This window comes from Natrix helvetica, assembly GCF_964273705.1.
Source record: "Natrix helvetica genome assembly, chromosome: 1".
Taxonomy (NCBI): domain Eukaryota; kingdom Metazoa; phylum Chordata; class Lepidosauria; order Squamata; family Natricidae; genus Natrix; species Natrix helvetica.
Window position 1 is genome coordinate 126,848,658 of NC_138548.1, and position 22,149 is coordinate 126,870,806.

Consider the following 22,149-nt stretch of genomic DNA (forward strand, 5'->3'; position numbering starts at 1 on the left):
CATCAGGTAGCACCACTGAAGACACAGACACTAAATCAGCCCTTTTTTCAATAGTCACTCTGCTCCACCTTTGAGCAGCAGACCTTGGCACTGCCCTCCCTGTGACTAACCTTGCTCTAACTGATCTTGCTCTCCAAGTCATTGCTTACACAGTGGGGTTTTATGGGGGAGGGAATATTATTTAGCAAATGTTCCTAGCTAAGCCTAAAATGGGGAAGGGGAGGAGGGGGAGAAGCACAGAAGCAAAGTCCAAGAAAAAGGGCCTCACTCCACATAATGCAGGGGAGCATGGATCCAGTGCATAATCATGTGGTCACATTCAATGCACCACACACGGAGGCTTAATTTCCCCAAATAAGAAAGAAGGACTTGTGGGGGAGGGAGTTTTGGAGAGGAAGAAATGTTCTTTTAATCTCAAAAGCAGAGTGATTTGAAAAGCAAAGGAATGGAATGGGGCGAGGGAATCCTTCTCTCTATCTCAAATCACCATCTGCCCCACCAAACTTAATCAAAATTAAACCATTTTTTAAAAAAACCTAAAAATGGATTGGGGCTGGGGAAGTTTATAAAGACCACTTTATAATGCCTTGGTAAGGCCACACTTGGAATACTGCATTCAGTTTTGGTCGCCACGATGTAAAAAAGATGTGGAGACTCTAGAAAGAGTGCAGAGAAGACCAACAAAGATGATTAGGGGACTGGAGGCTAAAACATATGAAGAACGGTTGCAGGAATTGGGTATGTCTAGTTTAATAGAAAGAAGGACTAGGGGAGACATGATAGCAGTGTTCCAATATCTCAGGGGTTGCCACAAAGAAGAGGGAGTCAAACTATTCTCCAAGGCACCTGAGGGTAGAACAAGAAGCAATGGGTGGAAACTAATCAAGGAGAGAAGCAACTTAGAACTGAGGAGAAATTTCCTGACAGTTAGAACAATTAATCAGTGGAACAGCTTGCCTCCAGAAGTTGTGAATACCCCAACACTGGAAGTCTTTAAGATGATGTTGGATAGCCATCTGTCTGAAACGGTATAGGGTTTCCTGCCTAGGCAGGGGGTTGGACTAGAAGACCTCCAAGGTCCCTTCCAACTCTACTATTGTATTGTATTAAGTTGCTTAAAGGGTGGTCAGGCAGAGGGGGAATAGTACAAGAAGAAACAAGGGATAAAATGTTCTACAGAATGCAACCATTAAGAAAAGTGACACCAACATTAAATGTGACATGGACATTATTTAATAGATAGACAGTTATGAAGGTAAATTGTATGTTGTATATATATATATATATATATATATATATATATATATATATATATATATATATATATATATATGTGTGTGTGTGTGTGTGTGTGTGTGTGTGTGTGTGTGTGTGTGTGTGTATGTATATGTATATATATATGTGTGTGTGTGTGTGTGTGTGTGTATGTATGTATGTATGTATGTATGTGTGTGTGTGTGTTACAACCCCTGGTATGCCTAAATATGGGAGGAAGGTCACTACTCCCTCTTTCTGTCCTTCGGCTCATCACAGAAGACCATGCAGGCAGAAAACCATATTTTTATTTTTAATGTTGCCTTTTTATATTTGTGTTGTATTTGTGCTGATTTTCAGACTTGCAAGATTCTGTTTCTTTAACCTTACAATAAAGATGGTCCTAATACTTATGGTTGGTGTTTTTTGTCTGGGCTACCTCAATGGGCTAACAGGTCTCTTTTTAATCCACGAGAGCCCTAACCTATGACTGTATTTCATGCATCAGATGTGGACTGCATTATCCAAATTAGACCTAATGGCAGCGAAGATCTTCAGTACACTTACAATAGATAGAATTCTAAATGGGATTTTTGGTGGACTGTGATCCAGGAAATTGTGTGTCATCACAACCACATCCGATTTCAAGCAATTAGAAGATTCTTGTTTTTGATATTAAGCAGTAGAGTTTCTGTACTGCTCCTAAGGCACAAGAAATACATATAGGTCAGATGCACTCCTTTTTATGTTTAGCAATTGAAGTGGGAGAAGACTAAGGATCTGATAGTAGTTCCAGACAAGGTAAACATCATCTGATTGATGTCCTTCAAGTGTGGTAGTTCCACACAACCTCTGCTCCAAGCAGAGAATCCTCCTAATCAACGTCACCACCTTTTCCTTGATGGGGTCAAGTTAGTGGTCTGTCAGAGCTAACAGCTCCGGATGTGACAGTCTGAGATAAATTCAATTTACAAGCAAAAGTAGTTGACCAATTACAGCAACCAAGCAGGACCTGCAATTGCATAAAACAGGGATTATTACTCTCTAAGTGATGGATTTTATCTTAAGGCTATCAGATGCATGTTAGAGATACAAATCTGGGGTACATATATCTGTAGAGCCAGTAGAGGGAACCAGAGAGACAAGGCTAAATCGTTTGCTTCCATCTAATGGTCACATGGAGATTTGCAATCTATATCTGGTGGCTCTAATGAAACTTCCATAAATTCCTCCTATTGGCTAGGCTGCCTGGGATATATGATAGAGTAATAGCATCTACATGGCCAAAAATTGACAAGCTTGAAGAATCATTAAATAATGAGCTGCAACTCATCCTATTTGTTTAATGAGGGAGGAGGCAACTCTGTGCTGGCTGGCAGCTGCCCCCACCACCACCACTTTAAGCTGTTATTCTGAAGAATCTACCATAGTGTAAAGTAAGGGAGGGTGGCTTTTCTGTTTTAGTCTGCAAGGCTTTTAACCATTCCAAAGCTACATAAAACAAGGCTTCTATTTGGTTTCCTGCCTGAAAATGGCAAATATTCGTCTGAGCTTCAGTGGCATGATGAGAGAAGGTTTTGGAGATTGCAAAGTAATTCTGAAGATGAATGCAGATCCAATACCTGTTCATTTTCTCTACGCTTTACAGTATATTTCACCAGCATATATTATCAAATCATACGTGCACTCTTCAAATATGAAATGAATGAATGAATGAATGAATTGCATTGCTGTAGAAAAGAAAGATAGCAGCATTATGACTTACCGTAAATGAAACTATTCCACAGAAATTTGTCCCTTCTGTGTTCTATGTGTGAGATAATGCATTGTCGGTAGTGTAATTTCTGTCTTTTACAAGTTTGGTTTCCAATCTGATACCATTTCCTGCTCTCGGATCTTGTCTTTAGACCTGGAGCAATTAGGAGCTTCTGGGTGTTTATTCAGGAGTAAATCCCACTGATTTTGGTGCAATTTACTTTGAAGTAAACATCAGCAGGACACAGTCTCAAAAGGGAAAACACTTGTAAAAAGGTTAATGATCCTAGGAGAGCATAAGAAGACGGGGAACAGCCTGGCTGGGTCTAAGTAAGTTTGGTTCAGCAGAAATGTGAGGCCACAAAGCCTTCTTATGAAGGATCTGGAATTCGGATGCATACAATTTTTATGAAATCCCTTTTAAACCCTCCAGTTAGTAGCCATCATTCTATCCTAAGTGGCCAACCCCCTTATTTCGCTATTTGTTTTATAGAGTACATTGATTCACATTATTTGCCAGCTGCTCTTAGTGCATTTATGAATGAGCTCTTCTGGCATTTCTATCAAAGGGAAGAAGAAGATGAGAAATGAATATCCAGATCTGCAGCCTTTCAAATACAGAAGAGGTTGGCATAGCTTCCTATATTTATACAATACAATAAATACAATACAATACAATACAATACAATACAATACAATACAATACAATAGTAGAGTTGGAAGGGACCTTGGAGGTCTTCTAGTCCAACCCCCTGCCTAGGCAGGAAACCCTATACCCGTGATGGCGAACCTATGGCACGCGTGCCACAAGTGACACGCGGAGCCATTTGTCATGGCACACGAGGCGCTGCCCTGTCAGCTGACAACGCGCATGCGTGCGCTGGCCAGCTGAGTTCACCTTTTAAAAAGCTATTTTTCGCCTTCCCCAGGCTCCAGAGGCTTTATAGGAGACTGGGGAGGGCGAAAAGAGCCTCCCCCGCCCGCCCGCCCCCGGAGGCTTCAGGGACCGTCCCTGAAGCCTTCGGAATGCTTAAAACCACCCTCCGAGCAAACCGGAAGTGACGAGGGTCGTTTTAAGCGTTCCGAAGGCTTCAGGGACCGTCCGAGGCTTCCCTGATGCCTTCGGAGCACTTAAAACGACCCTCCGAGCAACCCGGAAGTCACTTCCGGTTTGCTCGGAGGGTCGTTTTAAGCGCCCCGAAGGCTTCAGGGACCGTCCGAGGCTTCCCTGATGCCTTCGGAGCGCTTAAAACGACCTTCCGAGCAACCCAGAAGTCACTTCTGGTTTGCTCGGAGGGTCGTTTTAAGTGCTCCGAAGGCTTCAGGGACCGTCCGAGGCTTCCCTGATGCCTTTGGAGCGCTTAAAACCACCCTCCGAGCAACCTGGAAGTTACTTCCGGTTTGCTCGGAGGGTGGTTTTAAGTGCTCCGAAGGCTTCAGGGAAGCCTCCGGACAGTCCCTGAAGCCTCGGGAGGGCCTCCGGGGCGTCTTTTCACCCTCCCCTGGCTCCTATAAAGCCCCTGGAGCCTGGGGAGGGCAAAAAAACATGTAAAAATGGGTGGGTCGCGCGTTGTGCGCACATGCGCACTGGGTGGGTCGCGCGTTGCATTATGGGTGCGGCACGCCCGCACTCGAACCCCCTGCGCTCCCCCCACTTGTGGCACGCGAGCCAAAAAAGGTTCGCAATCACTGCCCTATACCGTTTCAGACAGATGGCTATCCAACATCTTCTTAAAGACTTCCAGTGTTGGGGCATTCACAACTTCTGGAGGCAAGCTGTTCCACTGAGTAATTGTTCTAACTGTCAGGAAGTTTCTCCTCAGTTCTAAGTTGCTTCTCTCCTTGATTAGTTTCCACCCATTGCTTCTTGTTCTACCCTCAGGTGCCTTGGAGAGTTTGACTCCCTCTTCTTTGTGGCAACCCCTGAGATATTGGAACACTGCTATCATGTCTCCCCTATTTAAGCTACCGTTCTATCTTTAAACCATAGGAAGGAACTTTTAGGAAGAAGCCTGGTTAAAACAGCAGTGTTATACCTGTATCAGAAGAAAGAGCCTTTGCCTTGCCTGATCCCTGACATATTAGTGTGCTATATGAATGAATGAATGAATGAATGAATGAATGAATGAATGAATGAATGAATGAATGATTATTCCATTATAGAAGCAAAGCCTCAAGTAGAAAAGTCCTAAAATATATTCATCCCACCTATTATTTGTGCAAGGATGGCTGGAATAAACCTTGTGTAGCTCTACTGGATGCAGTATTAGTGGTGGCAATTAACTGTTGACTGAATACTATTTGCAAAATAAACACTTTTTTAAACTTAAAGTAAGTAAAACCAAGTAAAACCATATCTTGGGTTATCCAGGTACACTCTGACCCCCTCCTTGTTCAAGGCTCCCAAACACCCCCATACCCTCCACATTCCTTTGTCCTTATCAAAAGATCTGAGATATGTCACCCAGTCTTTCTTGGCCATCAATGCATGTTGACATATATTTTTAAACCTTGTCAACTAGTTGAAACTAGCCCAAGCCTTTGCACACGCAGGATTTATTTTCGTAATATCACCTATCATTGTGAGCCATTGCAAATGTCTATTTAGAGATAAGTTTGTTTCCCCATGTTGCATCTTACCTCCTGGCTTGATCCAAAGGAGAAATGGGGGGAAATGTACAGAGATGCATCTTTTCATAGACAAAAATATGTATTGGGAGTCCTGTATGCCCTTTTTTGTGGAATTTGTCATCAAAGAAAAATATCAAAGCAAGAGTTATATGGAAGATGTATTTCTTCACCAGTTTGTTAGTCCAATAAAACTTTCTATTCTTGGCATTTCATTTTCTCATGCGATGGTTTTTATGAATTTATTCCTAGACGCTGTGGACTGGAGATGAGGTGCTTTAATTTAGGTCATTGTGAAACATTGTAACTGGTAAATAATCTTCCTTCTTCCCCATTTACCAAGCAGAGTGTTGGGTCACCCTGAGGTAGGATCTGATCCTGAGAGATTGTAGAATAAAGGCTTTATTACTTGAATCCCAAATCCATGTTGGCACTAACATCATAGGTACAGTAAGAATGTGATGAATATACTGCAAAACGAAGATTCGACCAATGGGCAGAAGCTTGGGATAAACATCTAAGGCAAGCTAAAACTTGCTGTAAGATTATATTTATCCTGAGAGATTAGCTACTTGGCTATTTGGAAAGGGCCAGACACTGTGCAGATAATCTGCTACAGGCCACTTGCTTCAAGAGGAATATGCAACATGTCTAGATCAATATAGAAGGTTGCTCCCATTGATCTCGGTGAATTTCTCAATCATCTTTTGAACCATTGATACCCAAACACACTTTTGTAAGATAATCTGAGTTTAACAATTGATACGTAAACAATTGACAATTTACGGCTCTTCGTTGACATCTGAACTATACTTTTTAGCATCATGCACCGTCAATCGTATTGATTATACATGAAATTCATCAATATAAATGAAATGAAAGCATGTGTGTGTAATCACCCTTAGTGATGTCTGCTTGATTCTCTAGGACTGTCCTGTAGAATCTAACAAGCATCGGTGTGATTTATATTTAAAATATATGTTGTCAGTTTAGGGTGGATTTGAAATGCTATCAATATGCAATTCCTTCCAGAAGTTCCCAAAAGGCTCCACAACCAGTTGCACTATTCAGGTGACCCTGAGGACACAGATAAATTTCCAAGTGGCCTCAGTGACTCTCTTTTTTTTTTCCTTTTTTTTTTGTAATATATTTTTATTGTTTTTACATTTAAAACAATGCAATGCCGCGGAGTCGGGGTGATCATATATTCACAATATATACAGCTAGTTTCAACCATTAACAGTTATTCTACTTAATACATTGTCTGTCCTTCTGTTCGATCGCCATATATACATTTGTTCCAGTCTTGTCATCTTAACTTATACCAGTCATAAAATCTATTCCATACCTCAAAATATTCTGATTCCCCTTTATTTTTAAGTTCCAAAGTGAGCCTATCTGCTTCTGCACAGGCCAACACTTTTCTGATTATATCTAGCTCTGATGGTGTATTTTCTTTTTTCCAATGCTGTGCATAGGTTATGCGCGCTGCAGTCAGTATATGTATAATTAGATAGAGTGTATCTTTCTTAAACCCCTCCTCAGTGACTCTCTAAAAGAATGCAAATGACCAGCTCTGTGCAAGGAACATAAATCCTTCCATTCCTCACCATCCAGTCAGAGCTGAAGAAGCTTCTTGGATGAGAAGCAAAACGTTGTTTCAAAGAAAAAACAAGAAAGTCCAGTTGCTTCTTGAAAAAGCATCTTTGGGACAACCATGACCTGGACATTTATCAATATGTTAGCCACACCCAATTACCCTTTTTCAGGTAATTTCAATTCAGATGCAGAAATGGTGCCTCTAGAAGAAACACTGACCTGGAAGAAAGCAAATAGTCTCAAATGTATTCCCACGCTTGCCTAACACTGCTACTGCAGAGCTCTTATGACCTGGATGAGTCATCAAAATAGCCTCTGGACACAGTATTCTCCTCATATTAAGCTATGTGGTCTGAACATGCCCTAGTATGTAGACCTGCACCTAGAAGCCAAGCAAAAACTTGTGGCCATTGCATCATTTCTGCATTATTCATTTCTTACCTACTGAAGGTACTCTAGGAGTTGACTTGAAGAATTGAGAGTTCCCAGTTAATAAAGACTTCAGTTGCCAATCTCATGACAGAGGTTAGGTGGAAAACTCAGACTGTATCTATGTTTACTAATTTGTTCTGACCTGTAAGATGCTGATTAACTTTTCAATTGTTTTCTGCCCGATGCACAAAACAGATGCCTTGGTTTGACTTCAACTGTCAGAATCTTAAAACGACATAGCTATGTTGAATTGGGATTATAGGATTATAGCGGGGGGGGGGGGGAGACCTGCGTTAGAAGTATGGGAACCCTCCTTAGAGGGGCAAGGGGGACGAGAGCATGCTTAACGACCTCTAGACCTGCAAGCACGGCATATTTATTTATGGTTTTTCCCAAAGCCTCCCTTCCTAGCCCTAGCTACGCCAAGCCGCTCTTTAGGAAAAGTACTTGTCTGCGCAATTGTCTGACATTTTGTACCAGGCATGAAGATTATTTAACCACCCGGATGTGCCAGCGCGTTACAGTCAATGGCGGTGGGGGGGGGGGGATAACGGGAGACGCGGGGCATCCATTTCGGGAGATCTGAACGTGGCCTCCGCCAAGCCTTGTAAGGTCACGCCCTTGCCTTAAGAGCCGATGAATGAAATTACAGCCTGAGAAGGAACGGGGGCCTGAGCAAAGGCAGAGCTTCCCTTTTCTATTTTTATATGGAAGCCCCCCGGAAGAGAGAGGCGTCCCCCCGGGAGAAAAGGAAGCGGCATCGGATCGGGCGTGAGGTGGGGGGGGGCTGCTGTGCCTCGCGGCCATTGGCTCCCGGGGAAAAGAAGCAGAGGCTTGGGATTGGCTACCCGTACAGAGGCGGGGCGGGGCCAGGGCGGCTTTCGCTCGGAGCTGCGGGCGAGTTCGGAGAACGTTCCTCCCGATCGCCGGTTGACCCGACTTTCTCCAGCCCGGTGGTCTTCGCTGCGGCGGCTCCCTTCGGGTTTCTCCGCAAGCTGAGCCGCAAGGCGCCGGCGCGGCCATTGCGTCCCGCCCCTGCCCATGGCCGGTGTGCGGGGCGCGCCTGGGCAGAATCTGCTGTGAGGACCTTCCCGTAAAGCAGCAGCTGGGGAAGCCTCCGCAGCCGCCTCCAGGATGGGTACAGTGCTATCCCTGTCGCCCGGCGGGTCTGGGAAGGGCAGCCATGGGGTGCTCGGCGAGAAGGCGGCTCCGGGCAGGGCTCACGGCAAAGGCGAGAGCCGCTTAAAGCGGCCCGGCGTTTTGATTTCTGCCCTCACCTGGAAGCGCCTGGTAGCCGCCTCTGCCAAAAAGAAGAAGAACGCGAAGAAGGTGACGCCCAAGCCGGGCTCGGGAGGCGCCTCGGATCCTCTGGTGCAACAACGCAACCGCGAGAACGTGCGCAAGTCCCAGCCGGACGGCACCAAGCAGGGTCCCTTGGCCGTCCCGGTGCCAACTGTGCCCGTCTCGGTCCAAGACAACGGAAAACCGCCCCCGCCCCCGCCGCTGCCCAGCAACCGCTCGGCCGCGGGCTCCCCGCGGAGAGTGATCGTGCAGGCTTCGACGGGCGAGCTCCTCCGCTGCCTCGGGGACTTCGTGTGCCGCCGATGCTACAGGCTCAAGGACCTGAGCCCCGGCGAACTCATCGGCTGGTTCCGCAGCGTGGATCGCTCGCTCCTGCTCCAGGGCTGGCAGGACCAAGGCTTCATCACCCCCGCCAACCTCGTCTTTGTGTACCTGCTGTGTCGCGAGGCGCTGCAAGGCGACCAGATTGGCAGCCAGGCGGAGCTTCAAGCCTCCTTCCTCACTTGCCTCTACCTGGCCTACTCCTACATGGGCAATGAAATCTCCTACCCGCTCAAGCCCTTTCTGGTTGAGGGTGACAAGGAGCGCTTTTGGGACCGCTGCCTCTCCATCATCCAGGGCCTGAGCACCAAGATGTTGCAGATCAACTCTGACCCGCACTTCTTCACGCAGGTCTTCCAGGACCTCAAGAACGAAGGCGAGGGGGTGTCCACAAAGGACTCCTCCAGCACCAACAAACACTGGACTATAAGCTTGGACCGTTAGGAAATTCAGGGGGTGCTCCACAGCACCCCCCACCTTCTAGATAGAGCTCACCTCTTCATCCCCTTCTCACCCAAAGGCTTGACTCAACTAGGGCTTCCCCTGGAAGAACTAAAACCAGGGGTGGGGGTTGGGGAGCTGCCCGGGGGTGGGGGGTGGGCATAGCCCTTAGTCATCCTCTTTTGTACAGGTAGCATCATGGAACTGCTTCCCCTTCTGCCCCACAAGCCTTTGGTAGGGTTTGGTCTGTGTATGGGGATGGAGGAGGTTTTCTACAGCCACCCTTTCAACACTCCATTTGGGGGGGGGGCACACCTAGAATTACATCAAGCCCTTTTCACAACTGCAGCAACTAGATGAGTTGAGGATAGGTAAGATGGGATGGTTGGGCCCATATTGTTATCTTTCATCTATGAGCAGAATCAATCTTTGCTATCACAGCAAGGTGCCATGGACAGTGTGGATGCAATATATATATATAAGCATTGGGGGAGGGTGTCCTTTTCTTTCTTCCAAATGGGAGAATCCCTAGAAATTATTAATGGATCAGCCTGAGGCATTATTTATCGGCATGGTTCTGACTAGTGTGGGAGAAAACAGCGGCTATGCCCTTGTTTGAGAAAGCCCAACCTGTCCGCCTGATGGTTTGGGTCTCCCTGCTGCTACTGTGAATCACAGTACAGACAGGGAATTTATTCCCCTCCACCCACCCCAGTTAAAGAAATCCCTGCATGTATTTATCCTTCCTGCTGTTGGAGCTCTGCCATAGTGGTTCTAAAAAAAAAAAAAGATAATGGTCACAAAAGACCGTTTACTGCAAGTCACTTGCCTTTTGTAATTTTCCTTTCTTTTCATCTTGGCATAAGTGCTGGGGAAGCTCTGCTGCTATCCTTCCAATGCTCCTCCACTTGACCTGTTCTCTCCATCCTGCCACCTCCACCCCTCAACCGCCTCCCATCTAAAGCAGAGGCTGGGAGCTGTCCATGGTGCTAGCCTCTTAGACCTATGTAGACATTTGCACATTCTTGAAGCTGAAAAAAAAATCAAGCCATCTCATGGTGTTTGAATGTAACAGAACAATGTCTGACTTATGGGATGTTTGTGCCAATGTTGCTCAAATGTACAATAACATATTGTTTTATATTGTATATTTAAAAGAGATAAAAGTAATGAGTCTAAACAGAACTTCAAAACCGTTCGATCATTGAGAGATTCAGCTGTACTGGAGAGAATACTAAATGCATTGGATCTATGAGAACCAGTGAAAAGGGATGCAAGCAATAGCAATTCATGCTGAGGCTTTACTTCAGGATGGAGGAGGCATTAGTAGCTGGCTGATGATTTGCTAAATGGCTATGTTGGCAGGAGATCCCAGACTTGCTAATGGGATTTGATATTCAATTGCAGTCCATCTTATTCCAGAGCCCTTTTAGGCAAGGACATGCTCTGTGGGTTAAGATTTGGCCTTAACAAATCTCAGTAAAAAAAATGTTTTTAAAAATCTGATTTAACTACTAAAATGTCTGCAAATGTAATTGTTGATAAAACAACAAATTCCTTGTCCACCTGCTTTATTGTTTGACGTGTTATCCTCTGTAACTGAGCCACTTAAAGAGGCCATCAAAGTTGGACCTATTTTGAATTGTTTCTAATTTCAGAAACTAAAAGTAATCCAGAATTTTTCCTACTGGCATCCTAATCTTCTTTCAAAGGGCACCTAGTAAAAAATGGTACATTTATTAAGAATACGTTGATAGTTTTTCCAGATAAGAAGTATGCTTTCAGTTTGTCATCCTTAATTGCTGACCCTCTGAAGAATGCTGATGGGCAGGTGTCTCTGCTGTGCCTTATTATTCTTTAATATTATTTTAGGGTGGCAGGCTTGGGTTACTTTGCTTCTTCGGTCTCTCTATTGCCACTGTTGCAGATGTTTTTCTTTTCCAATTTTCACTTCATAAAGTGCTATGATAGCACTGCATAAAAGATTTATTAAGTTCTCAATCCTATTTTTTTTAACAAAAAGGTGGAATTTGATCAACTATTCTGTTATTAACTGGAACTGTCAACAATTTTCAGATAATTTTGTTTTTTCATGAAGGAGTCTACTGCACCATTTCACTTATCAAACAGGCAAAAATATAGCAGCATAAATTTTAAGAGGAATTCTTTTTTTTCACAACAGCATGGAAGTTTGCTGTCCATCTAGTTAAGACCTCTTATGGCTTCTTGCTGTGATGGAGAAGTCCATAGTGATTAGTTAGCTGATAGGATTAGTTGATAAAACTTAGCTGATAGGATTAATTGCCACAAGTTAATAAACAATTTGACTCATGTTTTAACCAACAGTGAAAATGGTTTAGGAATTTATAGACTGCTTTTTGAGCTTGACATAAAATAATTTAGACAAGACTGCTGATTCTGGATTTATAAAGATCAGCAGAGAAACCAAGTCCTCAATTCAAAAGATTCTACCTTGCCTCATCACGCTGTCTCTGTAATTTTGATTTGAAAAGGGTTTTGATCCCAGAATCCTGGCTCTGCATGTGATAAACAACAATGGAAGACAGCAGGATGCCTGCTGTTTTTGTAAGAAAGTTATGCTATTTCTTCTTCTTTGCATACCTCTCTGAAGGATTACATAATCAGAAGTTTAAGCTTTGACATTTTGGCAAATAATTCAAATAATAAACTTGAAAAAATGGTGAACAGAAAAGAGGAGTTTTGTTTCAGAAGCATGTTCTTAATTATAGTGCTGATGAGTTGTTATTATTAAGTATAAGTAAGTATAAGTATAATCTTTATTGTCATTGTACTTCAATACAACAAGATTGGTTAGTATTATTAGTAGTTACTCTTCTGAAGTTAGCCTGCCTATTTGGATACCTGTTTTAATACACCTGACGTATATATATATTTTTTAAAAATCATGCTTGAACTAGAATAAGAGAGCTGGGTCCAGACCAAAGTTACAAAACAATTCACCATTTACATCTTGTATTCTAGAAACCTATGCTGATGCTGATACTTGTTCCTACTTCTGCTAACATATAGTTATTCTGTTTTTAATTTGAATATTGTTGAAGTTATTTGAACTCAAATTTCAGTGGATCCTATCCTTTGCCTCAAGACTAGCAATATATTCAGGGTAGTTTCCTCCCATATGGGATTTTTTAGGGTTGTCCTGATTGCAGGCTTCAGCAGGGAGTTTTCATCTCAACCCATTTCGGAATCATTTTGCCTGCCTTCTTGGCCAAGTGCTAACCCACTGCACTGAAATGCTGTGAGTATATCTCTCTTTTTTGTAGCATTTAAGTATTTACATATTGTTTATTTTTAAAACCCCACTGTGATTTATAATAACATAACTACATATATATAAACAATCCAACGATTATGAAGAAAGAGCACTTGAAGAATACCAACATACATTCTAAAAGAGGCAATGGTTATTTCATTATTGAGGCTAGAGAAGAGGTCACTCCACAAGGCAGATGTAACTGCAGAGAACAGCATATGCTCTCTAACTGAACTTGCAAGTCATAGCAAGGCCCTCCCTGAAAATCAAAGATGTCTGAGGGCTGATGTAATTGGAGCGATTTTTCAAGGTAGCGGTGTGTGCTACATTTAGGACGTGTCTAAATGATTGTACAGTTCCGTTTATTTATTTATTTTGCTGATTTGCTTTGCCCCTCCCTCTGCTATGTGTTGAATGAAAATGATTTTTCAGCAGGCAACAGTTTTTTAAAGAGAAGTGGCAAATATATCTGAGGATGAGAGAAAATAGAAACTACAAATCATACAGAATGTACAGCTCACAGGGGTACCTTCCGGAAAGTTCTTTCAGAGAAGATTGTCATTATGGTATCAACAGTTTATTTCAATTGGGCTTTCTTTAAAATTACCGTAGTTTCCGTCTATGGCTACGGAGGTCCAGAACTGATGAATTCCGTTCAAGGGAAAGTCGTCGTCTCATATATGGTGAACCAGTGAGTATGGGCAGCCTTCTCAAGGAAATACCTTTGAGTCTTGCTTTCACTATCCAGCTTTCCTGGTAATAATGAAGGTGTCCTATCCCAAGTGGTTTTCTTGAGTTCTTGGGCACATCCATGCTACTAGCATTTCATCTTTCTATTCTTAACCTGAACCAGAGATCCAACCACTGCCGGGTCTGCTATAATGCCCATCATCACTATTGCAAGCCCTCAACACAGCTGACCACTATGCCTTCCAGCTGGCCAATATGGGTACACCAAAATCAGCTTGGTAGTGAGTGTGTGAGAGAGAGTACATGAACGGCAGCTATTTGAATGATCACAGGAAGCCCTTTGTTAGAGCGCTGAGACTCTATGAAGGGTTAGCTGGAGGGGGTTAGCTAAGAAGCCAAGAGGAGGTAGTTGTGGGATTTTTTATCAATGGGAAATTGATTCAGCACCAAGTACAGTAACTTTTTGCCATTCAACATTTTGGAGAGTCAAGTTGTGAGAAAATTGGTTAGACTGCTTAGGAGGATCTTACCATGGGAAGCCAGGAACACAGTGCTACTGTAAGCAAAATCAAAGCCCCCTCAAAGTACCATTCACATTTTTGGGTTATTCTCAATTCTAATCCTGGATGTGTTCATTGATCATACCTCCTACTTTGTCCTTTGGTTTTGACTGCTGCTTTGTCTCACAGCTTCAGGTTTCCCTCTCACTTCAGCCTCAACACCATAGGTAGGGTGTTACCATTAATACCCAAAATGATATTTTACTGATTTGAACCACTGGTTCATCTACGTATTGGCTGCTTTGAGCAACAGAATTCACTCAGGTTTCCAAGTGCATGGTATGCAATTAAGAGAATTTAAAGGTGTGTGGTTGACAAGTGGATAATGTAAGGATTAAGGAACTTTTTTAGAATGGGGAACTATAGCTCTGTATGGTGTTGCTTGTAAAACACCATAGAGAAAACTTGCAGGTGTGGATTTTGGCATTCTTTCCAACCCCAGAATACAGTAGTAACTATTCTCAGTCAAATGATCAGGAAGTAGAAGGACTTAAGAATGGAGCAATTGGAAGCATTCCAGGCTGTTGCCCAACTACTTCTCCCATAAATTGAATTGGGAATTATTTTCCTTTTGGGTTTTTTACTCAGTTCTCATTCCATTGAGGTATCCAAACTAGCAAATTTGATGTATCACTTAAACCACTTTTATAAGCAAAGCAAACCAGTAAAGTCTGCATGTAAAGCTGGAGGGTGGGAGATGGGAAATGGGAGATGAGCTTTGCTACTTCAACAGAATGTTATCAGGTAGTGGTAGCAAACTTTTGGCTGAAGCAGTGTGCTTTGGGGGATTATGGACCTGGACCAAAATGCCTTGAGCATTGCATTTTCTACTGCTGGACCATGCTGACTGAGCATGACTTCATAACTCATGAATGTGTCAATAAACAATATCGGGCACAAGTTGTGTCCCTAAAAACTGTCTCCAACGTGAAACATGGAGAATTTTATAAATGTCGTGTCCTCTCAATCACTGGAATCTGAAATCCAATAAAGCATTTGTTCTATAAAAGATTATTTTTCTTCATGTCTGCATCTATTCCCAGAACTTTCATGTTCTAGGTGCATTCTATATATTTCCATTTTGATTAGGTATCCTGATAGGGTTGGTACATTCCAGGTCCCTTCCCTTAAATGTTGTCACCTAGCAGGCCCAGGACAGCATGCTTTCTTGATAGTGAACCCTGCCCTTTGGGACACTTACCCTCCTGGCTTTCTGAAAAATCAATTACATGGGTTTTCCCAGTAGCCTAGGGGTATGTGAGGCTGCAGCCCAGAAATGCACTCAGGTTTCTTTCTGGAAAAGTGAGCATATATTGCATTTGCGGGTAGCCAGGAAGTCTTTTTGGTTGGTTATTACTGTATGTTTCCTTTACTATTATTTATTGTTACTTTATTGCAGCTTGGGAGTTTCTTAGGCTTATGCTGCATATGATGGGCAGCTACAGAAAACTCTTAAATAAGTAAATTATGTCAATATGGCTTGGCATGATGAGTTAACACCCTTATGTATTTAAGACCTGAATCGCATTGCAGATGGGTGTGAATATATCATGCCAAACAATATTTATGTAATCATAAACTGTCAAATAAACCACAACTTATATACAACACACAAAGCCAGGGATGTCAAACTCACATTGTCACAGCGGCATCATGTGAAATATCGGGACTTTTCCCCTCTTTTCTAAACCGGATGACACCAATGCATGACGCATATGGCCCACGGGCCAGGAGGTTGACAGTACCTGCACTAAGCCATGTAGATGTCAGGGTTCCAAGTAACATCCCCAATGAAAGAAGACTCAGAGGCTAGTAGTTCCTCAAAGTTCCATTTTATTGGAGAGGTCATATTGGCACATCTGGAAAAACCTGAATCTGAAAACTTCCCGGTTTTCCCCACCCAAAATAAAGTCCAAGCACCTACCCAGCACCCACATGCCCATCACATGGTCCAATCAAAGCACTGTCCCAACTGGAGATGCCTCCCAGTCACATCCCTCCAGGTGCAGGGCAGAATGTCCTTGACTCTCGGAGATTATGACTGTATCAGAGGAAAGATGGAAGGAAAAAGAAGAGGATGACCAGCACAAGAAGGGTGGACTCAGTTACAGTGGCAATGAGAGCGCCATTTGGGAGTCTTGAAAGAGCATGTCAGGGATAGATAGTAATGGAGAAAATTTATCTATGAGGTCCCTAGGAGCCAATACCATTTCGTTGGCATATAATCAATATCTCAAACTCTCTTTGGCCTCATATTTATTTTTGGCTATTACCTGCAGCAAAGAACATTAGACCAGAGATGGCTGCTAAGGAAAAAAGTAAATAGATCCAAAAAGAGGCATGAGGAACTACATTGGAGGGAAAGAAGTCGTAATTTGTTTTAGTGGTCCTGAAGTTGCCATCACCAAAAAAAATCAAACAACTCAGTTCCTAGTGCAAATAGAAAGATGATTCCGGTCAATCTTATAGTGCACCATCCTATGGCTGGTTCAATAATAATATACATTTTGAAAGCTTATATTGTCTTGTTACACCATTTCCTTTATGCTTGAATAAAGACACAGTGGTTTCTTTAGATATATTTTTTTAAAATTCTTGTCTCCAGGCTTTGATTGCTTTTTTCCTGACAAATGCTCTAAGGACAAGTTATTTACACTTTAGAACATGTTTATGGCCACTGGGCTACTAAGAACCATATCTCTAGACTTACAAAAATCTTTTCAGATGCAATTAAATGCAGATAAGAGATTAACTACAGAGAGATTAACTATTCATGGAGCAGGTTCTGAAGAAGGAAATAGAAGGGGAATCCTTTTGAGTTCCAAGGAGATGTTTTAAAATTTATTGTAATCAGAGATTTAATGTTTCCAATGGCAGTCGCATTTTGGTTACAGGAGAACAAAAGGTTCTGTCTATTAACAATTAACAAAAATAACTTATAAATGTTTAAAAAATATCTCAAGGCTTTTGTCTGAATGAAGAGACTTGACAGATTATCAACAAAGTGGGAGCAACTGATCAACCAATCTGGTAGGACCAAGACTTCCCATACTTTGATTCAATTTAGACACTGGGTGCTGTTAGTGCACCATTATCATTCCCCACCAATCCCCCAGGCATAATTTTCTTTAGAACAAGTAATACCTAAGTTTCCCAGCTCTGATCCCATTAATTATCATCTTCCCAGCTGGAAAATAATTCTGTTTTGATTCCTTCCTCCCACACATATAACACAAGGCAATAAGTTTGGAGGAAAACAATTATTTCTTGCTGTGAAGCAGGTTAAGAAGTTGGAAGCATGAAAAAAATGCTTCTCTTCAAAAGCCATCCCACATCACAGAGGAATCAAATGTCACACATCACATTGAACCCTTGTATGGGCAAGTCTCAATGGTGATGAGCTAAGCCCTAAACCATGATTTGCAACCTGCAGAAGTTAGGGTCATATAATCAACTAAGTTAAAACCAAACAATCTAATATAATTTCTCATCTTAGATACTGATTGTAGGGGTTAGTGCCTTCCATACGTTATCTGTATTTGAGAAAAACTTATGATTTGATGCCTCTGCAGACTTACCCATGACCTTAAAAATGACAGATATATTGAAATGGTAGAACATATGTGCATATCTTCAATACAGTGTGTTCTGTTTATCAAATTATTGTTCAGTTTCTCAGCAAAGGAATGAGCAAATGAGTGTTGTTTCTTTTTCCCTCTCAAAAGTTAAGCAAGGTTGAACATGGCTAGTACCTGAATGGGAGATTACCAAAAAATTCCCAGGGCTATACTTAGTCACCAAAAAAAAAATGTTGATGAAAGAAAACAGCAGCCAGTCATTTTTGCACTATTCTTGAAACAACTATATGGACATGTCCATGCACTCACCAAAAGCTAAGCTTGACTTAAAGAAGTTGTATTTGTTATAAGCAATGAAGTTATTTTTCAGAACTCATACAGGGCTTGGATGCAGATACAATGACATCCTCGGGCTGTCCCTGCTTTCATCAGAATGATGAAAGAAACATCACAGTATTTCATCACAGGCTCTTTTCCTTTATTCAATAACTTTTGCATGTATTTTTTTCTGCTTGCTTTTTTTCCCCCTTTGATTAACGAAAGCAAGGATTTAAAAATAATAATTTTAAAAGAAATTAAGGCATTAGGGAAGATCGGTAGGCAGTGTTAAATGAGGCTTCCCTGTTCGTAGGAAGCAATAGAAAGTGGAACAAAAATCAATCAGCTAGTAAGCCATCCAAGCAGAACAGATGCAGTGGTATAAAAGAACGAGCAAAGGCTTGCTGCCCTGCCCCAATTCCTTCCCTGTTAATAAAATACCTCCCCTCCCCCACTGCAAATGGAAAAGCTGAGACTCTGGCTCTGCAGTCTCCCCAGCTGTTCAGGGCATGGCTTTGCATTACTGGCTAATCTGGCAATTGTGCGCTGTATATTTATCTGACTCTAGCTGACACACTAGACTAGAGGAAGTGCTGAATGGCGGCTGTCGTTCCCCCCCCCCTCCCCCAGGGACAGTCTGGGACAGGTCCTAGAAGAATTCCCTTGTTTGCATCCTTCAGAGCCTGATTAGAAAGCTGCAGATTGAAGGCGAGCTCCTTGACAGTTCAACTTCATAAACGTAGGCATCAAAGCACGTTGGAGGGCAGGAAAAGTCTGCATAATTATTCCCCATCCCTAGGGAAGCTCTTTCATGCTGCCAAAGAAGTGCTGCCCCTGAAAGCTTCTAGCATACAACAAAACAACCAAGAATTCAGGAAGCCTGCATACAGGAAAACTACTGACTGGTTTCAGGTGCTGTTTGGACCTAAGATTTTGTTGGAAAAACCAAAATTCAGACATCATGGCAAGTCACAAACTCTGGTTCTGTGGCAATACAATACCATACACTCTGAGAAAAAACTGAGTAAGTGACATTGTGGCTTTGATTGACGTATAAACTCCAGGAGATTTTTTTTTATGTTGCTGTTTCTGATAATTATTTTTTTATAATTTAAAATATATACGTACCCTTTATTTGAAAATTTCTCATGAGTTATCCACACTATTGTGGCTTGTAACCCCGGTGTTACAATTTTCATTCAGCCAATTGAGCTTTTAAGTCACTATGATTAAGCAAACCATACCTTATATGCAAAACCATCCATTGACTTACAAGAGTGACACTTCTTTACACTGGGCCCCCAGGTAGGATGAAACATATTCCTTTTATTATTTCCCCCTCCCCCCTCTCAAGTATATAGTTGAATAGTGAGCCCTGTTGAACTTCTGCTAGGAAGACATTAACCAAATATGATAATACTTCAGTGCTAAAGCAGTTGTAGGTAAATGGGGAAAGATCAGTACAGAATGCAGCAGAGGGATGAATTCCGCCTCCCCCCCCCAACCATTTTCTCCTCCTGCAGAATCTACATATTTAGAAAGAAAACTAGCACCTGGCTGGGAGAGAATAGCAGATGGGGAGGAAGTCGCTTTAATCAGCATTGCTGCTAATTGAAATTATTTTATCCCTAGATCTGGTAGAAACTGATAGCTCTCTCTTTTTTTTCTTGCACACAGATTTATACTGCAGTGGCTTTATCTTTAAATATAATGTTTGGGAAAGCCTTAGTTGTCCCACATGATATTTGCTGACTGCTTTAACTCCGTGATTGAACTGATGCAAATACAGTGTAGGTTTTTTTTTCCATTTTGAATTGTGTGCTGATTTACCTAGACATGGAATAAAATAATGCATGCATTTGCATGTTTGGGTCTGAGCATTTAGACAAAGAAGCATTGAATCGATGTATTGATTTAAAGGTTATGAAATGCAAGAGGAAAGCACTGTTTTCCTGTTTGTTTTCTCCTCCTCCTTTTTCCTCCCCCTCCTCCTGTTCTCTTAACCCCTTCTGCACACCTGTAAGAAAACTTTCTCAAGTTTTTTTATTTTATTTTACTGGCAGTGATCTCTACCCTGTATACATTAAGTATGGGTTCCACAGCTCTAACCAACCAACTGGAATGCTCTTCAGCTTCTGATCAGAAAAAACACAGACATGTCAAAGGTTTTCCTGATCAGGTATTTCAAGTCTTGGGAAAAGCTGTTGCACAACCCAAAATCAGACCAGGACTCAGCAAGGGATGTAAAGTCCAGTGCTCCCCCGACAAGCGCACTGAAGATGTCTCCTCAAATGGGGACAAAACATTTGTAACCAAATTGCCAAGCCTGGAGGTCAAACCAACAACATAACTACCAACCTGAGCTACTCATATTCAAAGACATGTCAAAGCTGTCCCTTTGCTGCGTGTAGAACATTCAATAATAAGTTGGAAGTGACCTCAGAGGTCTTCTAGTCCAGCCCCCTGCTCAAGCAGGAGAAACTATATCATTTGAGACATATGGCTGTCCAAGCTCTTTTTGAAAGCCTCCAGTGATGATACACCCACAACTTGTGAAGGCAAGCTATTTCTTTGGTTGATTGCTCTCACCATTAGGAAATTTCTCCTTAGTTATAAGTTGCTTCTCTCCTTGGTTAGTTTCCCTCCATTGTCTTGCCTTTTGGTAAGGATCACCTGCATGTACCTGTAGGATGCAGGTGAGGATGCTATTTCAGTCTCAGTCAGGCTGAGGAATTGTTTACACACCAAGAGATTATCAAAGCACTCCCTTGACCTTCTTTCTAAAAATACCCTGTAATTCTGTCACGTTTTTTCCCCTTTATTACTCAAGCAGAGTGGACTAATCCTTCTACTCAATGTATAAACCCAATAACTATATTGGGTCACACTGAGGTAAGGGAAAATGTATGAAAGTGCCAATCATGTGCCTTCATATAAGTGAATGGGGTAAGAAGCTTTTTCCAAGTGCATTTGCACAGAATGAAGTGATGAAGGCACCTAATGTTAAGCAAACATTGTCTGAGTTGGAGGACATTCTGGGGAACTTTTAGGAGGCGAGAATTGATATCCCCTCCCATAGTAGTGTCATCTTATTAAGGCTGAAATGGGGAAAGAGTTGTATGTGTCCCTGACCATGCAAGCATGACATGAACCAAGGACAACAAGTGCCCCACCTCACATTATCAAACCCTAAAAACTAGTTAGGCCCCTTAACAAAGCCTTCCCTGAGCCTTTTCTTGATGAAAAGAATGAAGCCTTTCCTATCATTAACAAAGCCAGAATGAAATTCAAAGTGAAATAATTTTGAATGAATTCAATGAATGAAATAATTCAAAACATGCTAAGTAAACCAAAAGATCCAGCAGCCATAGACAAAAAGAAAACAGGAGCCATTTAAAACATACTGGGTAATGACTGCAACAGTCCCTATGTAGGACAAACAGGCAGAAGACTGGCCAAAGGCATCCATGAACACCAACTGGCAGTCAGAAGACAGGATGAAAACTCTTTAATTTTGTAACACGTGGACAGGCTTAACCCTAGTTTCCATTGGGAAACTGTGATCATCCTAGACCAGGCCAAGTGCAAAAACCACAAGGGAATTTCTAGAAGCCTAGGGCACAAATTAGCCATCAATAAACACAGGGGCATATCTATATGCAAAAGAGACAACCAACAAGCCAAAAGGGAACAAAAGACCAAAACATCTCCCCACCAGCAATTAGCAGCCAGATGAGCATAGATTAACTCCAAGATTAACATCAAACTAACAATCAAGTAAACAATACCTCAGTCAAGGAACTGCCAAAAAGCCAACAGTGAACAGCCCAACCAAAGAATCTCTAAGGCCAGCCCAGGGCAAGCCACTAGAATGTAAATTGAGAGCAAACCCTGTTCCTTACAAACAGTGATGATGCTACCTAGTTTGGGTAATAAAATGTCTGCAAGAAAACAACCAAGCTCAGAGAGCACCAAG

At 42.2% G+C, this 22,149-nt stretch overlaps 1 protein-coding gene across 1 annotated transcript; it reads left to right on the plus strand.

Moving 5' to 3' along the window:
- The first annotated feature begins 8,597 nt into the window (after positions 1 to 8,597).
- CDK5R2 (cyclin dependent kinase 5 regulatory subunit 2) lies at positions 8,598 to 11,295 on the plus strand. Its single transcript, XM_081934260.1, has one exon. It carries the CDS (start codon positions 8,803 to 8,805, stop codon positions 9,733 to 9,735), a length of 933 nt encoding a protein of 310 aa, XP_081790386.1. The 5' UTR covers positions 8,598 to 8,802; the 3' UTR covers positions 9,736 to 11,295.
- Positions 11,296 to 22,149: the final 10,854 nt, after the last annotated feature.